Source organism: Panthera uncia, chromosome B1 (assembly GCF_023721935.1).
Source record: "Panthera uncia isolate 11264 chromosome B1, Puncia_PCG_1.0, whole genome shotgun sequence".
Taxonomy (NCBI): domain Eukaryota; kingdom Metazoa; phylum Chordata; class Mammalia; order Carnivora; family Felidae; genus Panthera; species Panthera uncia.
The window spans coordinates 152756460-152773981 of record NC_064811.1 but is presented as its reverse complement, the minus strand read 5'-3'; the positions used below and the strand labels follow the sequence as shown (position 1 = coordinate 152773981).

The 17522-nt window shown below is 36.7% G+C and overlaps 1 protein-coding gene across 1 annotated transcript in view; it reads left to right on the top strand.

Annotated features, from left to right (window-relative positions):
• Positions 1-16897, top strand: part of ESCO2 (establishment of sister chromatid cohesion N-acetyltransferase 2) — a 29887-nt gene extending 12990 nt beyond the window's left edge. The window contains exons 5-11 of the mRNA XM_049632389.1: positions 3380-3437; positions 6831-6954; positions 7735-7866; positions 8991-9080; positions 9708-9851; positions 12432-12598; positions 15382-16897. Of these exons, the coding sequence (XP_049488346.1) occupies positions 3380-3437; positions 6831-6954; positions 7735-7866; positions 8991-9080; positions 9708-9851; positions 12432-12598; positions 15382-15514 (848 nt within the window). The 3' untranslated portion in view covers positions 15515-16897. The remainder of the gene's footprint in view (positions 1-3379; positions 3438-6830; positions 6955-7734; positions 7867-8990; positions 9081-9707; positions 9852-12431; positions 12599-15381) is intronic.
• Positions 16898-17522: the final 625 nt, after the last annotated feature.

The window sequence follows — 17522 nt, the reverse complement described above, 5'->3', positions numbered from 1 at the left end:
CTAGAACTTGGTCTTTTCATTACACCTACTCTACCTGTCTTTTACCCAAAATAATAGAAAGGAGTAAAAACAATTTATGTTATATATCCATCATCAAAACTCTACTGTAAGTAAGCATAATTTATGAAGCCATCAAAAGGACACTTGGGCATCAGGAACCTTGGGATTTTGTCTAGGTCTGCCACTAATTAACTGTGTGGTCTAGGGATGAGATCTCTAGTCTTCATTTTTAAATTTCTCTTAGTTCTGAAATCCCATTACTAACTTGTAATGTCATTGTTCAATTAAACAGTATTTACTAAACCATGAATATACACAGAGGTTAACATTCTACTTACCAACCAGATTCTGGATAACTTTACTTTGTTGGTTATAGCTGTAAGTTTGAAAATAAATTAAAATTCTTGGAGTGTATATATATTGATTACAGTGAGAAAACTGCAGTTCACAGGAAGAAAACAGATAAAACAAAGAGCATAGTCTGGAGCAATAGCCCTTAAGAGGACCTAATGATATATAGAGAAGGATTGTTCATAATGATAATTCTGAGATACCCTGTTAATAACTAGTATTTACTAGGTGCTGAATATGTACCAGGCAGTGCTAAGTGTTAGTATGTGTTATGTTTCCTATGGGTTGTGCTATTACTGACCTAATAGAACATGTAACAGAACAACAGTGGCTTTCTCTTTACAGTAGTTAATAAAGTTTGCTTTTAAAATAAATTTATTTTAGGGGTGCCTGGGTGGCTCAGATGGTTAAGCAACCAACTCTTGACTTTGGTTCAGGTCATGATCTCAGAGTTCATGGGTCAGCACATCGGGCTCTGTGCTGAGAGTGCAGAGCCTACTTGGGATTTCTGTCTCTCTCTCTCTCTCTCTCTCTCTCTCAAAAAATAAAAAAAAAGTGAAAAAAAATGAAAATAGATTTATGTCAGTATACTAAAGTCCATTTAAAGAAAAACATTTCATGAACAAAAAATACAGATGGCACAAGAATATGGCAAAATTCATAAAGGTACTGTACAAATGGTAAAGGATTGTAACAATAATTACAGTTTATCATTTCTCACAACCTTAGGAAATGAGTTCGTATGCCCATTTTATAGAAGAGGAAACAGACTTAGGTTAAGTAACTAACCCACAGCAGATCAGACCCGTCTTGGCCTTGTTTCTAGAGAATGAACTCTATTTTTCAATGCAAAGTTAAAAGTTTGCTTTTTACTCAGTAGCCCTCTTGTCCCCTATTTTTCTCTAAACAACTACTATTTTAACTTTGGTCTTTTTTTTTTAATAGGACTTTTATTTTGTAATAATTTTAGATTTATAGAAAAGTTATAAAGACAGTACAGAGAGTTCCTGTATATTACTCCCCTCATTTCTCCCATTGTTATTATCTGATATCAACATTGTACTTTTGTCAAAACTAAGAGACTGATAGTAGTACATTACTATTAACTAAGCTCTAGACTTTATTTGGAGTTCAGCAGTTTTCCATCAATGCCCTCTTTCTGTTCTACAATCCAGTCCAGGGACCACATCGCCTTTAGTTATGTCTCCATAGTGTCCTTCGGTCTGTGACATTTTCTCAGTCTTTTCCTTGTTCCATGTTTTTCATGATTTTGACATTCTTGAGTACTGGCCAGTTATCCTGTATCATGGCCCTGAATCTTGGTTTGTCTGATCTTTTCTCATCAATAGAATGGAGTTAATGGGTTTGGGGAAAGAATGCCCCTGACGTGAAGTACCCTTCTCACCACACTGGATTGGGGGTACTGATGTCCATATGAGATTATAGATGTCCATGTGACATCACTTGGTCAAGGTCAAGTTTGTCAGGTTTCTCTACTGTAAAGTCACTCTTACTCCTTTTCCATACTCTGTTCTTTGGAAGTAAGTCACCAAGTCTAGCCCATCCTTTCATGGAGGGGATTAAGCTCCATCTTCTGGGGGAGTGGAGATATTCACATATATTATTTGGAATTCTTATGTAAAGAAGTGTTGTCTCTTTTCTCCTAATTGTTTCCTCCATCTTGAAGTAAATGGAGTCATGGACACTTAATAGTATGGACTCATGAATATTTTATATTTTGGGTTGTAATCCAATACTACGTTATTTATTCTGTTCACATTGTTCTAGTTTTTACCAATGGGACATCTTTTCAAGTCATCCTCTTTGGCATGCCTTGTCCTTTTGTTTCTTTTGAGCACTTCTTTATTTTCTGGCACTACAGGGTATTCCAGCCTCATGTTGTATTTTCTCTGCCCCAGTCCTAGAATCAGCCATTTCTCCCAGGAAACTGGTGTGTTCTGTTAGGCTTCTATTTAGAAACCAAAATCTGGACTTAGTGTGCTCACTGCTCTGGAGTGTTACTGCTTCTAGGCCTTCTCAGCAAACAGAGTTAGGAAATATACATATGCATACCATGTATGCACACATCTATAATTGTTTCTGTATCTCTCCATCTGTACATATACTAAATAAACGTAAGTTCAAATTTGCTGTCCTGGTCTCTAATCTAATACCACAGGGTTTATCCCATCCTTTCTTGTTTATCCATGGCTTCCCTTAGACAGGGAAAAACCTTTCCAATATTCATTACCCACCCACTTAATTGTTCAGTCCCAGTACACCTGCACAATAGTTTCAGAATCGTTAGTTCATACTCCTGTGAGAAATATTTACCAGTTAGAGTCTAATATTTACAGTCCTTTTGTCTTTAGCCTTATAATTTCTAATTAAAACACAGTTTGATAAAGATATTTAGGTCAGCTGCCCTTTCTTCCCCTACCTCCTTCATCGCGGTCATGCCACCCTGTTCTAATACAGTTAGATTCATTCGTCACAGTGTGCATTCCATCCTGGGATCCCTCAACGTCATGGCTGATGTTTAAATTTATAAAGTTCAACTTAATATTTTCTTTCATGTACTGTGCTTTTGGTGTTATATGTAAAAACATATCCAAACCCAAGTTGTTGTGGAGTTTTCGCTCACATTTTCTTCTAGAAGTTATATAGTTCTACATTTTACAAATAGATCTGTGACCCATGGTGAGTTAATTTCTATAGAAGAGTGTTGTTGGGTTTTTTTTTTTTTTTTTGCATATGACTGTCCAATTGTTCCAGCACATCTGTCGACTCTCCTTTCTCCATTTAATTACTTTTTCTCTGTCAAAAATCAGTTGACTGTATGTGCGTGGGTGTGGTTGGGGCTCTCTATTTTGTTCCATTGATCTAGACCATACTGTCTTGATTATTTGTTAAGTCTTGAAATCAAGTGATTTCAGTATTTAGGTCTTATTAACATTTAAAGTTTTATGATTTAAAGCTTTGAGTTTATTTTATAATACAAATTACTGTCATTTTTTTCCCCAACCAGTTTCTCCTGATTCTGTTGTCTACCCGATCTTCAGTGTGTCTTCAGTCAATACAAAAAGGTAAGGATTGCTCTTGTTTTAATGTTTAAGGTTTATTTGAGTCCTTCTGGGTATCTTTCTTTCTTGCACTATGTAATTTGGAGAGTATTTTTTTTTCCTCCCCACTAAGGGGATATTGAGAATAAGATGAAATCAGGCCCTCTCCTAGAAATTTCATAAGAACCTAAGAGTTAAGAGAAGGGAAATATCTTTATGGGTTTGAGTGATAATAATTGCTAACATTTTTATACAGTACCTGACCTATAATAAATAGTTTATATCCATTATTTCACTTGATTTTTAGAACAGCCCAGAAGATTGATACTATTAATAATTCCATTTTCAGCTGAGGAAACTGATAGTAATTCACATCGCTTAGAAGCAACAGCTCTTAGCAGCCACAACTAGAATCCGTATCTGAATTAAAGCCCATTCAGCTGTATTGCCTTTCCTGGGTGATAGTATATTAATGATAGTTCATGTTTAATGAGCATTTACAACCTCATGATGTAGGTACCAGTGTTACCCCATTTTATAGACTAGGAAACTGGCCAGAGGAGTGAGTAACTTATAGCAGCTTTAGTGCTGTTAGAAATCCTGGCTAAAAAGGGATACAGGAGTACTGATGCATAGGGGCACTTGTACCCCAATGTTTATAGCAACACTCTCAACAATAGCTAAATTATGGAAAGAGCCTAAATGTTCATCAACTGACGAATGGATAAAGAAATTGTGGTTTATATACACAATGGAGTACTACGTGGCAATGAGAAAGAATGAAATATGGCCTTTTGTAGCAACATGGATGGAACTGGAGAGTGTGATGCTAAGTGAAATAAGTCATACAGAGAAGGACAGATTCCATATGTTTTCACTCCTATGTGGATCCTGAGAAACTTAACAGAAGACCATGGGGGAGGGGAAGAAAAAAATGGTTAGAGAGGGAGGGAGCCAAAACATAAGAGACTCCTAAAAAATGAGGACAAACTGAGGGTTGATGGGGGGGTGGGAGGGAGGGGTGGGTGGGTGATGGATATTGAGGAGGGCACCTGTTGGGATGAGCACTGGGTGTTGTATGGAAACCAATTTGACAATAAATTTCATAAAAAAAAAATCCTGGTTGAAGCTGCCACTATGCTAGTCAAAGCTAAGACTGGGAAGAGGAGAAGCATGAATGTGAGAACAATAGGCTAGAAAGCTCTGGCAAAGAAGTATCTTATGGTCTTAACATCTTCCTAAGTAGTTTTGGTACTTCTGTCCCCCCTTGATGATAAATAACTGTATGTATTGAGCAAGGAACTTTTTAGCTGAGTTCTACTTTTAGGGTACCTCCATCACCTCAGAAATTGGGTTGGGTAGCAACTTTCCCTCTTTAAAGGCCATGTTCCTAGTTTTTTGCACCTTTCTGTTTTTTCATCTATGTCTTCTTTCATGACTATTTATTGAGGATTGAAATCTACCACAATTAGCTGATATAAGTGTATAAACTAATTAATCTAGCCTAAGGAGATATGAGAATACTATTGGTTGGATTGTTTGAAATTTCTCTTTATGTAGGACCCAAAGGGTCAGATCTCGTCAGTCACTTGTGGTTTAATCTATGACTTTTACTTTAGGCAGATTACAGATTCTCCAGGTTCATTGTCTCACATTCATTTTTTGTTTATTCACTCATTTGGCAAACATTTATAGAGTGCTATATGATATTGAACTATTATACTGAGTTTTGGAGATGTGAAAATAAATAACACATGGTCCTATCATGGAAGTTATGATTAGAGGAGGACGGGCATTATAATAAAATGTTAAAATTGCTAAGATAGAAATAAAGAGATTGTGGTCATACATGCAGGGATGGGAATTTGCTGAGTTACTCAGCAAAGGTTGTATAAACGGCACGAGTCAAGCAGCCTAGAGAGTGTGTTTTGTGTTACGGGCACATACCATTAGTGGTTTGTCAAAGCAGTTCAAGAGCGTCACGTCCAGCATTTTTTTTTAATGGAATAATGCATCTCTCACAGTTATTTATTAACAGTAAGTTATTTAGTAAAACTTTCTGGTTTTAGTTTTATATGTGTATCTATATTGGTCATAATGTAAAATAAATTTCTTACCGTCAAATGACAGGATAGTTTGGCTTAGCTTAAAAAACACTGGACTCTTATTTTTCTAGTGTTTTTTTTTTTTTTTTCTTGTGAGTTTTCTCTGAATCTCTTGCTTTGGTCACCTGGTTTTTTTTCCTTGCCTTTTTTTTTTTTTTTAAACCTCTACTCTCCACAGATTTTTATTCCTTTGGTCCTTGGAAAACAAAGGTCCTTTTATTATAAGACTTGGGTTACAAACTCAGGGCCTATAGAGATTGGGTGGAGATTGGAGCCAAATGGGGAATGCATACCTCAAATAAAAGAGCATGCATTGTGTTAGTTACATTCTTTGAAGAAATAATGGTCTGGTGATCTTACAGTGTCTCTTGCAATATTGGAAATACACATTTTTAAGTGAGATCTCTAGATTTTAAAATATTGGTAGCTAATCCACAGTTTTATTTATTTTTTTAATTTTTTTTTAACGTTTATTTATTTTTGAGACAGAGAGAAACAGAGCATGAACAGGGGAGGGGCAGAGAGAGAGGGAGACATAGAATCTGAAACAGGCTCCAGGCTCTGAGCTGTCAGCACAGAGCCCAATGCGGGGCTGGAACTCACGGACCATGAGATCATGACCTGAGCCAAAGTCGGACGCTTAACCGACCAAGCCACCCAGGCGCCCCTAATCCACAGTTTTAAACACTGTAAGCCAATCAAAACATATCTGCGAGCTGTATTTGGCCCAAGAGCCTCCAGTTTACCACCTCTTTAGGCCAGTCCCCACATTCTTTCCTAATTGGAACAGGTTGCCTCAACAACATCTATCCAGCCAAAATATTTTTTTCCTAAGTTTGAAAATAGTGGGGTGATGCTTTAAGTGTGAGGACAAGTGAATATATTAACCTCACTCACTGCCCAAGTATAGAGTTGTTGGATATAATATACTGGTTAGCTGACTTCCTGTGGAACTGTGAGATTCAAGAATAGAATCTTCTTATTTGCTGTGGCATTACAGGGATTTCTTTATGCTTAGGGTAAGCATTGCCCTAAAATTTGGTAAAGCAAAAAATAAAAAAATAAAATCACTTTTTAAGAGTTAAGTCAACTGCTATTCTTTACTAGTTACCTTGGGTAAGTTACTGATCCTCTCTGAGTGGGCCTCCGGTTTCTCATTGTTCTGAGCCCTATTGCTTCATTAAGTTATTGTCAATAGAAGGCATTAAAAATTGCAAGGTGCTCTGCAAATGTTATAGACATAGATGTTTTCATCGTAATTTCTCAGACATTTCAATTTATTAAATAATGTTTATTAACTTTTATTTCAAAGATCTTTAGCTGAACAGTCTTCTGTGGGATCCATCATATCTGCTAACCTCTTGAAACAGATCAATACACAGAAAAGTACTAATACTAGAGATACAAATAAAGAAACAAAAGACCAGCTCATCATTGTGAGTAAATTTAAAAGCTCCTCCTGTATGTGGCTCTCATGTAGAACATGAAGGCAGACATGTTGTCTTAGCAGAGTTAACATGGTTTATAGACATTCTGAGTTGTGTATATGCCAGCTTTGTTGTAGTGGTAGCATTTAAACTAGTCAAGTAGATTTTCAAACTGATAGTGTTGGGCAATGTGTTATGAGATACAATGGAAGTTAATAAGCCATGACAGTGAATATTCCTGAATTTTCTATATTTATGAATTTATCTGTGCTTTTCTGAACTTTTATTATGTACTGTATTTATTTTTTATCAACTTTTGGGGCAAAGAATTTTAATATTCCTAATCACTTAAGGAAAAACACTATATAATGAATATACAAGTCCTGGGATTTTTGCCCTGCCTCTTTGAAACAAGGCTTTTTCAGGTCTCTTCACTTAAGAGCTTAATAATTATGCTCTATTTTTCATCTTAGCCATTATCTTTATGATTTGATTTGATTCCTTCTTAGAACTATGGGTCAAGCGAAAGAATCTTGATTTTTTTTTTTTTATACCATCAAAGAGACCATTTCACTTCTTGCATCAGTTTATTGCATTTTTAGGTCTCTTCTCATTCCATTTTGTTTAGGAGGTGGAGGGAGGGGACATAGTAACCAGACTTTCATTTAGTATTTCACTTGTGCCAGCATAAAAGAAAAATAGGGAGAAATTTGAATGAATGGTTACATGAACTAAATATAGAGCTATTTGTGATGTGTTTAGATGGACTTGTTCTTTTCCCAATTACAGGACGCAGGTCAGAAACATTTTGGAGCCACCATGTGTAAGTCCTGTGGCATGATCTACACCGCATCCAACCCTGAGGATGAAATGCAACATGTCCAGCATCACCACAGATTTCTGGAGGGGATCAAATACACAGTAAGTCAAAAACAGTCTTTCAATTTGTTCTAAAAGTAAAACTGCTTTAAAAGGTACATTTCTTTTGCTTAAATATTGGAAGATCTGTATCTTTAAATATCATCTACAGTTTTGTTGTCTTAATATTTGAGGCTGATGGTACTTAAAAGCTAACTTAAAAAGTTTTTCTTTTTTAACATTTATTTATTTTTGAAAAACAGACAGAGTGTCAGCAGGGGAGGGGCAGAGAGAGAGAGGGAGACACAGAATCCGAATCAGACTCCAGGCTCTGAGCTGTCAGCACGGAGCCCAACATGGGGCTCAAACCCACGAACTGCGAGATCATGACCTGAGCCAAAGTTAGATGTTTAACCTACTGAGCCACCCAGGCGCCCCAAAAGCTAACTTTTAATAAAAGTGCCATTTCAGACTTTCTATCCTGATATAAGTGTTGTTCTAGGTTGAGTGAACACCCTTCATCCTTAACTCTAGCCTTTTGAGCGGAGCTGCACAATTAGGATATAAAACTCAAAGACTTGAGGAGACCCTACTTCCCCATACCTCCTCACGTTATTAGGAGTATTCTTTGTAGATAGGGTTAGAAAAACCGCTTTTCTGTGATTTCTCCAGGCTTTTTCTTTTCTGAAAGGAGAGGTCCCACCTTTTCATCAAGCACGCTTCTAGTATAATGCATCCTGTTGTCCTTTATGTTCTACCTGCTATTCAAATGCATTTCTTTTTTTTTTCCTATAATATTTTTAGTGTGGTTTATTAAAACTCTGCTTATCCTAGCCCTCTTCTACCTTCCCACTCCTAATAATTCATCATTTTTTCTCTATATTCTTATGAAGTCCTCTTAATTGACTTTCCATTATTTTATAGTAGATAATATAAATGTCTTCCAGCACGTAGGGTGTCAGTCAGTCTGTTGAGGACAGGTACTTTATTTCAGGCATCTTTTACTTCCCTTCCCACATTCCTTTAGTCAGATTTTGTCCTTTTTTGCATCATTATTGTTCATCTTTTTGTCCTCTCTAGACCAAATTGTTTAATGGTTTTGTGTGTGTGTGTGTGTGTGTGTGTGTGTGTGTGTGTGTGTGTTTTCTCTCTCTTCAGATTAAACTGAGTTTTTTTTCTTTCGTCAGGGCTGGAAAAAAGAACGTATAGTAGCACAGTTTTGGGATGGGAAAATTTTGTTGGTCCTGCCACATGATCCGAGTTATGCTATCAGAAAGGTATGGAACATTAGTTTCTTAATCCTTGTTCTCCTACTCCCTCTCCTCTCACCAAGAATTCAACCCATGTTGAAGTGTAAAATCCCTTTGCTGATAGCTAATTCATTCTGGTGATTCTGGTTCTCATGCAGGCGTCAAATTCATAGTGGTTTATACAAAACTAAATTTAGAATTACAAGATGAAGTGACAAAGATTTAAGAGAACAGATAAGGCTCTATTGCTTATCTTTTACCTTCGTCTTCACTTGTGAAAGATAAACTAAATTTTTCAGTATTGAGAAATTAATGACCGCAGAGTCTCTCTCTTATGTTGTTACTGCGTGTCTCATGGGCTGGATGTATTCAGTGCACATTGAATAAAGCTGAAACAAAATCTGTTTTGGCACTTCCCACCCCTTACTCCCCCTAGGCATCTGCATTTCTTTCTGCTGAAAGTGCTCTTTAAAGTAGGATTTTCAGACTCTGTTTTCAAAGTGGCAGATACATGCATCAGTAGTAAAATAATTTTGGGGATGTGCAAATTTAGGAAATAGAGGTAAAAGGTACACATTTTCTGTACATAAATGTATATATAGTTTCCGTTCTTTTTAAAACAAATTAATCTCTTTTGTTTTTTAACATCATTAGGTAGAAGATGTCCAGGAACTTGTTGATAATGAATTGGGCTTCCACCAAGTTGTTCCCAGATGTCCAAACAAAACCAAGACTCTTCTCTTCATATCTGATGAAAAGAGAGTAGTTGGGTGTTTAATTGCAGAGCCCATCAAACAGGTGTGGTATATGTCTTTTAAATTATTGGCATAATGTGTGAGCAAAATAAAGTAATTGGGTGAAGGCTTCAATAAGCAGTTAAGAATGCTACCATTGATGGGGTGCCTGGGTGGCTCAGTTGGCTAAGTGTCCAACTCTTGGTTTTGGCTCCGGTCATGATCTCGTGGTTTGTGAGTTCAAGCCCTGCATTGGGCTCTGTGCTGACAGTGTGGAGCCTGCTTGGGATTCTGTCTCTCCTCTCTCAGCCCCACCCCTGCTCATTCCCTTCCTCCCTCCCTCCCTTCCTCTCTCTCTCTCTCTCTCTCTCTTAAAATAAATAAGTAAACTTAAAAAATAAAAATAATAAAAAAATGCTACCATTGATGGCATTTTCCCCTGCTAAAGTATCCTGGACCATATAGATAATTGAAGTCATTTATTTCTATTATATTTGGTATTTTGCTGTATATAAAAGCAGGATAAGTAAGTCTGTCCTGTGTTCATGTAGTCATTTCCATACCTGGACTAGTGATTTTAAATAAGCAAATCTGTAGAGCCCAGATATTGAGGATGTGGCTTAGTGCAGGTTAATATATTTGGCAAAATAATTATTATCCCTTAATTAGAATCTATTTTAGGTACTAATGAGCAATGTTCTGGAAGAGGAGTTGGCAAACTTCAGTGCCTGGGCCATGTGTGGCCCACCACTTGTTTTATAAAGTTTCATTAGAACAGAGATATGCTTATTTATTTCCATATTATCTGGTTGTTTTTGTAACAGGTATAACAGATCACATGGCCCAGTGAACCTAAAATATTTATAACTTGGCCCTTTACAGAAAAAGGTTGCCAGCTTTTTTTCTAGAATAGAGAGAGTTTTTGCCTTCAAGGAGCTTATAGTATAATCTTTAGCAAAGGAGAATTATAGTTCAGAGGTGTTCTTTTTACCTGACTTTACAGGATCCCACACTTAGGTCTCCTTCCTTTTAAAAATATTTGATTTCTCAATACATCTGAAAATGATACTAGCATAAATTTTTTACCTTTGTGTAAATGGTTCCCTTTCTCCCCTCATTTCTACTATCTTTATTACTCTTCCTTATTTTCTCTTTTTTCACCATATATACATATACACACATATATACATATATATATATATATACACACACACACACACACACACACACACACACACACATATATGTATACACACACACAATATAGTGTCCCTCGTGTGTTTTTCAGAAGCTGGAGAGAAAAGCAGCTGGTTTGTATTAGTAGTCAATTTGGCCTTTTATTCTAAAGAAGTAGACTATTTATGTAGTGATAATAAGCAAATATAGCTAAATAACATATATTCTCTTCTACTTTTTCGTATTTCAAGAGCAATGTTTTCTTGATGTTAGTTAAAACTTAAGTACCCACCTATCAGAGCAGCTATATTAAAAAATAGTGACAAGGCACCTGGGTGGCTCAGTCGGTTGAGTGTCTGACTCTTGATTTTGGCTCTTGTCACAATCTCAGGGTCATGGGATGGAGCCCCATATTGGACTCCACGCTGAGTGTGGAACCTGCTTAAGATTCTCTCTCTTCCTCTCTGTCTCTCAAAAAAAGATAAAAAATAGTGACAATATCAAATGCTGGCAAGGCTGCAGGGAAAACTAGATCTTTTAGACATTGTTGGAGAGAACATAAAATGTTAGGACTACAAGATTGAGGTTGCCAGGGCTTAGAGATGGTTGAGGGAAAAGGTGGACATTATTACACAGAGACAAGAGAAAGATCCTTGAGATGATCCAGTAGCTCTGTATGCTGGTTATGGATACAGATGTGATAAGTTGTTCCATGACATGGGAATATATGCAAACATTATACCTATGTTAATCCCTTGGTTTTGGTATTGTACTGCACCTATAGAATATATAATCATTGGAGGAAGCCAGATGAAGGATACATGGATCCTCTGTACTATTTTAAAGATCCTTAAATACCACCCAAATTTCATAGTTAATATGCAAAAATCTTTAGTATTATCATTTTTTTTAGGATATCATAAATAAATGCAGTTTAGACTGGAGAGAATGGGAGAAGTTTATGTACTATATTAAAAGTAAGAGTCTGATTTTTATAATTTTTTAATCAATAGAAGAAGGAAGTTTCATAATGGTATGTAATCCACTGGAATATGGGAATATCTCAACACCAGTATTTTTTTAAGCATTGTGTGACCATATTTATTTATTTCCAGAGAAAGAGAGAGAGAGAGAGGGAGCTTGCACACAGGGGAGGGGCAGAGAGGGGGAGAGAGAGTCCCAAGCAGGTTCTGCCCTGACAGCACAAAGCCCAATGCGGGGTTTGATCTCATGACCTGAGCCAAAATCAAGAGTTGGATGCTTAACCGACTGAGCCACCCAGGTGCCCCCATGCATTGTGTGACTATAAGTGGATAAGAATCTAGGAAGTATCAGAATTTTAACATTTTTGGTGAAGGTAATAAGATTAATTTTAGATACTTAAGTCTTGTTTGAGGAATGGTTTTTACAAAGAAATGTGAACTCAACTGTACTATTAGCTCTAGATGCGTCTGTATTATCATTGTAGGCCTTCCGTGTCCTGTCCGAACCAACGGGTCCAAGCTCTAAAGAATGTCATCGGGCTTGGCAATGTTCAGATGTACCAGAACCTGCAGTCTGTGGAATAAGTAGAATCTGGGTCTTCAGACTGAAACGAAGAAAGCGCATTGCAAGACGACTGGTGGATACTCTCAGGTAAGAAATAAAATAAAATAAAATAAAATGGATCTAGACCCAGATTGGCTTTCCCAGAACCTTTCCTGGTTTATGAGTCAAAGGGAATGATGTTATAAAGACACTTCTGTTTAAATACTGCCAAAGTCAGGCTAAGGCCAGCAATGGCACTGGAAAACAAACAAGCAAATACACTAGATGTACTCAGTTTAGGGCACAACATTCCAAATGTGAAACATTGTAGCCCAGTGCTTATTAAACCACCTGTGGTGAAAGATGAGTTTAATTGCAGAGCAACACTTTAATAAAATGAAAATGAATTGCCTGAAAATGAAATAGGAAAACAAAATTAAAAAATGAGAAATACAAGTCCCCATTTTTATTAGATTCAGCAGATGTGAACTTTAACATTGCAATAAATATAATTTATACAAACAAAATACAGGCTTAAAAAAAGAGCTACAGAAATTGTACATTCATTGTTCATTGACTACTGTGTGACTCAGTAATTGATGAAGACTTATAAATCTAACTAAATGTAAAAATGAGTTAGCCAGGCAACCCACAAAATGGGAGAAATTCATCTAATAAGAGTCCAGTATAACCAGTATATATAAAAGAACTCTTACTATACAACAATAAAAAGACAAATGGCCCAATTAAAGATGGGCAAAGGATTCCAATACACAGTTCTTCTTTGAAATACATATGGCTGCCACCAAGGATTCGCAAACCAAAACCATGGTGAGATACCACTTCATACTCACTAAACTGTTAGTGATATGACTTACTTGCTCGTTAACATACCTGATCTAGGTTGGATGGATGAGTTTCGTTTCACAACACTTACTCTCTCGACCTCTATACTTAAGAGAACAGGTTACAATCCAGGGACCATACTTTGAGGAGTGATCTAGTCTTGTGAGTCCTGTACGCTTTTTAGGGAAGAACACCCAAGACCGCTGTGGGATCCAGTGTTGGGCCATAATCCTAGTCACCTGCACATACCTTATAAAGGGGAGTAGTGAGAATTAGTGTCTATAATGATTTTATTTGATAGTTAATTATGAAAAATCTCTATTTTTTTGAATGTTTGAGAGAGAGACAGAGCATAAGAGGGGGAGGGGCAAAGAGAGAGGGAGACACAGAATCAGAAGCAGGTTCCAGGCTCTGAATTGTCAGCACAGAGCCCGATGTGGGGGCTTAAACTTGTGAACTACGAGATCTTGACCTGAGCCAAAGTCGGATGCTTAACCAACTGAGCCACGCAGGTGCCCCGAAGTACCTCTATTTTTTATATTTTATGTTAAATACTTTATACTAAGAGATACAAATTTGGCATGGGAAATACCAGTATCTAACCTAGTTCCACCAGGCAGTAGTAGTCCAATGCTTCTCAAACTTAAAAGTGCATAGGAATCACCTGAGGATCTTGTTAAAATGCAGGTGTAATTGAGTAGGTTGGAGTGGGGCCTGAGATTCTGCATTCCTGATATGCTCTCAGGTGGTAATGAGTGTAGATCATACGTCGGGTACTAAGGCAGTAAGTAGGTTATCTATAAGCAGAAGTTTCCCTTAAAGGAGAAATAAAAACCCATGCATCTGAGAACACATCTCTTTTCTCACATCTGTGAGTTGAAATACAGGTAACATAAGTGGCAGCTATCCTGTATGAGGGGCCTTAGGCTTCATTCTCTCTGGTTTATACAGGCAACATATGTTTAAATCCTTACAAAGGTAGAATATCGCCCCTAGTTGTTTTACATAAGAAGCAACAGAGGCTCACCAGGGATTATTAGTACACGTTTACACAGACAGGCTAGTAAAAGGACAGAGTTAGGACTCAAACCCACAGATCTCATGTTCTTTCTATAACTGATGTCACTTTATAAGTGAGACAGTAAGCTCTATTTAATCAAACCAGTATTTTGCTTTGGATTCTAGTAAATCCAGCCATAAACTTTGTGTGAAATTATATAGTATACCATATACTTAAATCTTAACTTCTAATTGAATCCAATCTTTAATTTTATATTTTTAAAATTTCAAACCTGTGGGGTGCCTGGGTGGCTCAGTTGGTTAAGTGTCCAACTTTGGCTCAGGTCATGACCTCACAGTCGGTGAGTTCAAGGCCTGTGTCGGGCTCAGTGCTGACTGCTCGGAGCCTGGAGCCTGCTTCGGATTCTGTGTCTCCCTCTCCCTCTGCCCCTCCCTGCTTGTGTTCTGCCTCTCTCTCTCTCTCTCTCTCTCTCAAAAATAAATAAAACCTATAAAAAAGTGCAAGAATAGAAAAAGAAGCCCTTATTTACCTTTGCCCAAATTCATCAAGTTTTAACATTTACTTTCTTCTTGAATTAAAGATAAGGTATGTATATTACGCCCCTTTAGTCCCTCGTACTTCAGCGTGTATTTCTTAAGTCCAAAGATCTTTCCTCATGTAAGCATACTTGAGTTATCAAATACCGGGTGTTTAGTGTTGATGTAATGCTTTCCTCTACTGTATGGTCCATATATCAGTTTTGTCATGTGTCTCCGCGTCCGTCATAGCATTTCTTTTTCCTGTCTAGATCACATTGCATGTAGTTGTCCTAGCTCTTTTGTCTTCATCTCCTTTCTCTCTCTTTCTCTCTCCCTCTCTCTCTGACCCTCCCGTATACTCTCTCTCTCAAAATAAATAAACCAAAAAAAAAAGTGCTTAAAGAGATCAAAATTGTATATTTGGACTGCTTTAAAATACGTATGCTAATGTTTAATCAGAATTTTAAATTAGTTCCATTGTTAAATTGTCTTTGCCTCTTTTTTAGGAATTGCTTCATGTTTGGCTGTTTTCTCAAGACTGATGAAATAGCATTTTCTGACCCAACACCAGATGGCAAGTTATTTGCAACCAAATACTGCAACACCCCTAATTTCCTTGTATATAATTTTAATAGTTAAAGCCAGTCTCTACTATAGAACAGTTACTGTGTGGACAATTTCAGACAGCCCCATATCCTATAATATGAACTATTTCATAGATACCAAAATAAAAATACTAAGACACACATATATACACATAAACCTGTATTAGTTTCATTTCTTATGAATCAAAAAGTGAGGGATAAATTTGTTGAAAAGTATCTGGGGACTCAAAAAAAGGAAAAGTCTTTGGATAATATATACTGACTAGCATTGGAATCCTTAATTATGAAACTTGATAGCTCTAACTGGAAAATGACATGCCTCCTTCATCGAAACATTGACAAAGCAAGGTGGTTTCCACAGAAATGTGACCATTTCTCTCTTATGAAGCACACTTTTGCACAGGGATTACCTCATGCCCCATCAGAAGCAAATAAAATTTAAAGATAGGCAAATAATTTCCATGCCCAATCTTCAATGGTAATTCCCAAATTCTGTACACAAAATTTTTAGTTTATAGGTATTGGCTGTAGCAACTGAGTTTCAAAATATTTAGAAAGTGTTTCGAATTTTTAATTTGTAATAGGGCTTTCCCATCTTTATGGTAAATAAAGAATGAGCAAAATTTCCATATCCTTTGATGTAGAACAGAATTCTGTAGCTTAATGTTTTAATCTTTTTGCAAATCATATCAATCAAGACATACTTGTCATCAGATTCAATTAAAATTAACCGTAGTAATTGCACTATTGTCATTTCATTCATTTCAGTGTGAAAATGCTAACTGTACTAATCTTTAGTACACTTGTTACTGGGGATTGATGTCATTAACACAATAGATGCCCATTTCGTTTAGATGATTCATATGGTTACATTTTTAATATTTTTGCATGTTTAAAATACATCTTGTTCTGAGACATCTGGCGAAGGTGGTGACAAAATGAATAGTGATAGAACTATTACTATTTTATAGTAATATAACTGAGGTTAGTAAATGAATATATCTAGGCCGGAGAACTCGTGATAACATTATGTAAATACACCTCCGTATGCACACATTTTTCTAGTATAATTCTTGGATACTTTCTTTGAAGAGCAAAGAATTACTCATATTGTTTTGATTCTAAAAATCACTCAACTGCTGTCTGGTGGTAAGACGCTAGGGAAGTAGTTTTCCAGGTTATAACTCGGTAGAATCTGTTCATGTGCATTCTTTTATTTGCCTGTAAGGTAACATGTTTCCAAAATTTAAAAGCCTGCATTCCAGAAAGAATATGGAAGTGTTAAGATGTAATTTTGCAAACATTTTAATGCTGTTTTCTGCACTGCTGTTTTTGTTTTAAATATTTTATTTAAAAATTTTTATTAACATTATTTTGCTTGCTCAGTGCTTTTGTGATGAATCAATTAAAATTCTTCTCAATATTCTCTTTGTCTATTTTTTTATACAACCAAATGTATTGATTTTTTCTGTATTTTTGTGATTATAAAAACAGTACATGCTCCTTGATTCCAAAAACCAATCATTGAAAATATAGCCAACACGAAAACCTGCACGCTGGATGTTTATAGCAGCTTTATTCATAATTGCCAAAACTTGGAGGCAGCCAAGGTGTCAGCCACAAAAAGGCACATAGGAAACTTAATATTACTGAGTGAAAGAAGCCAATGTGAAAAGGCTGCAGACTGTATGATTCCCACTGTATGATATTCTGGAAAAGACAAAACTGGAGACAGTGAGAAGCTCAGGAGCTCGAGGGGAGTGGAGGATAACTAGGTGGGGCACGGGACTTTGAGGGCAGGGAAAGTACCGTGCAGGATACTGTAAACGGGTCCATCTCTAACGTTGTCCAAACCCATAGAACGGACAACACCAAGAGTAAAGAAACCCGATTTGTCAACGTAGGTTCATCAGTTGCAACAAGTGTCCCTAGTGGTGGGATGTTGGTAGTGGGGGGCCATGCATGTGAGGGGCAAAGGGTTTGTGTGGTAAATCTCTGCTTCCTCTGATTTTGCTGTGAACTTAAAATTGCTCTAAAAAAAA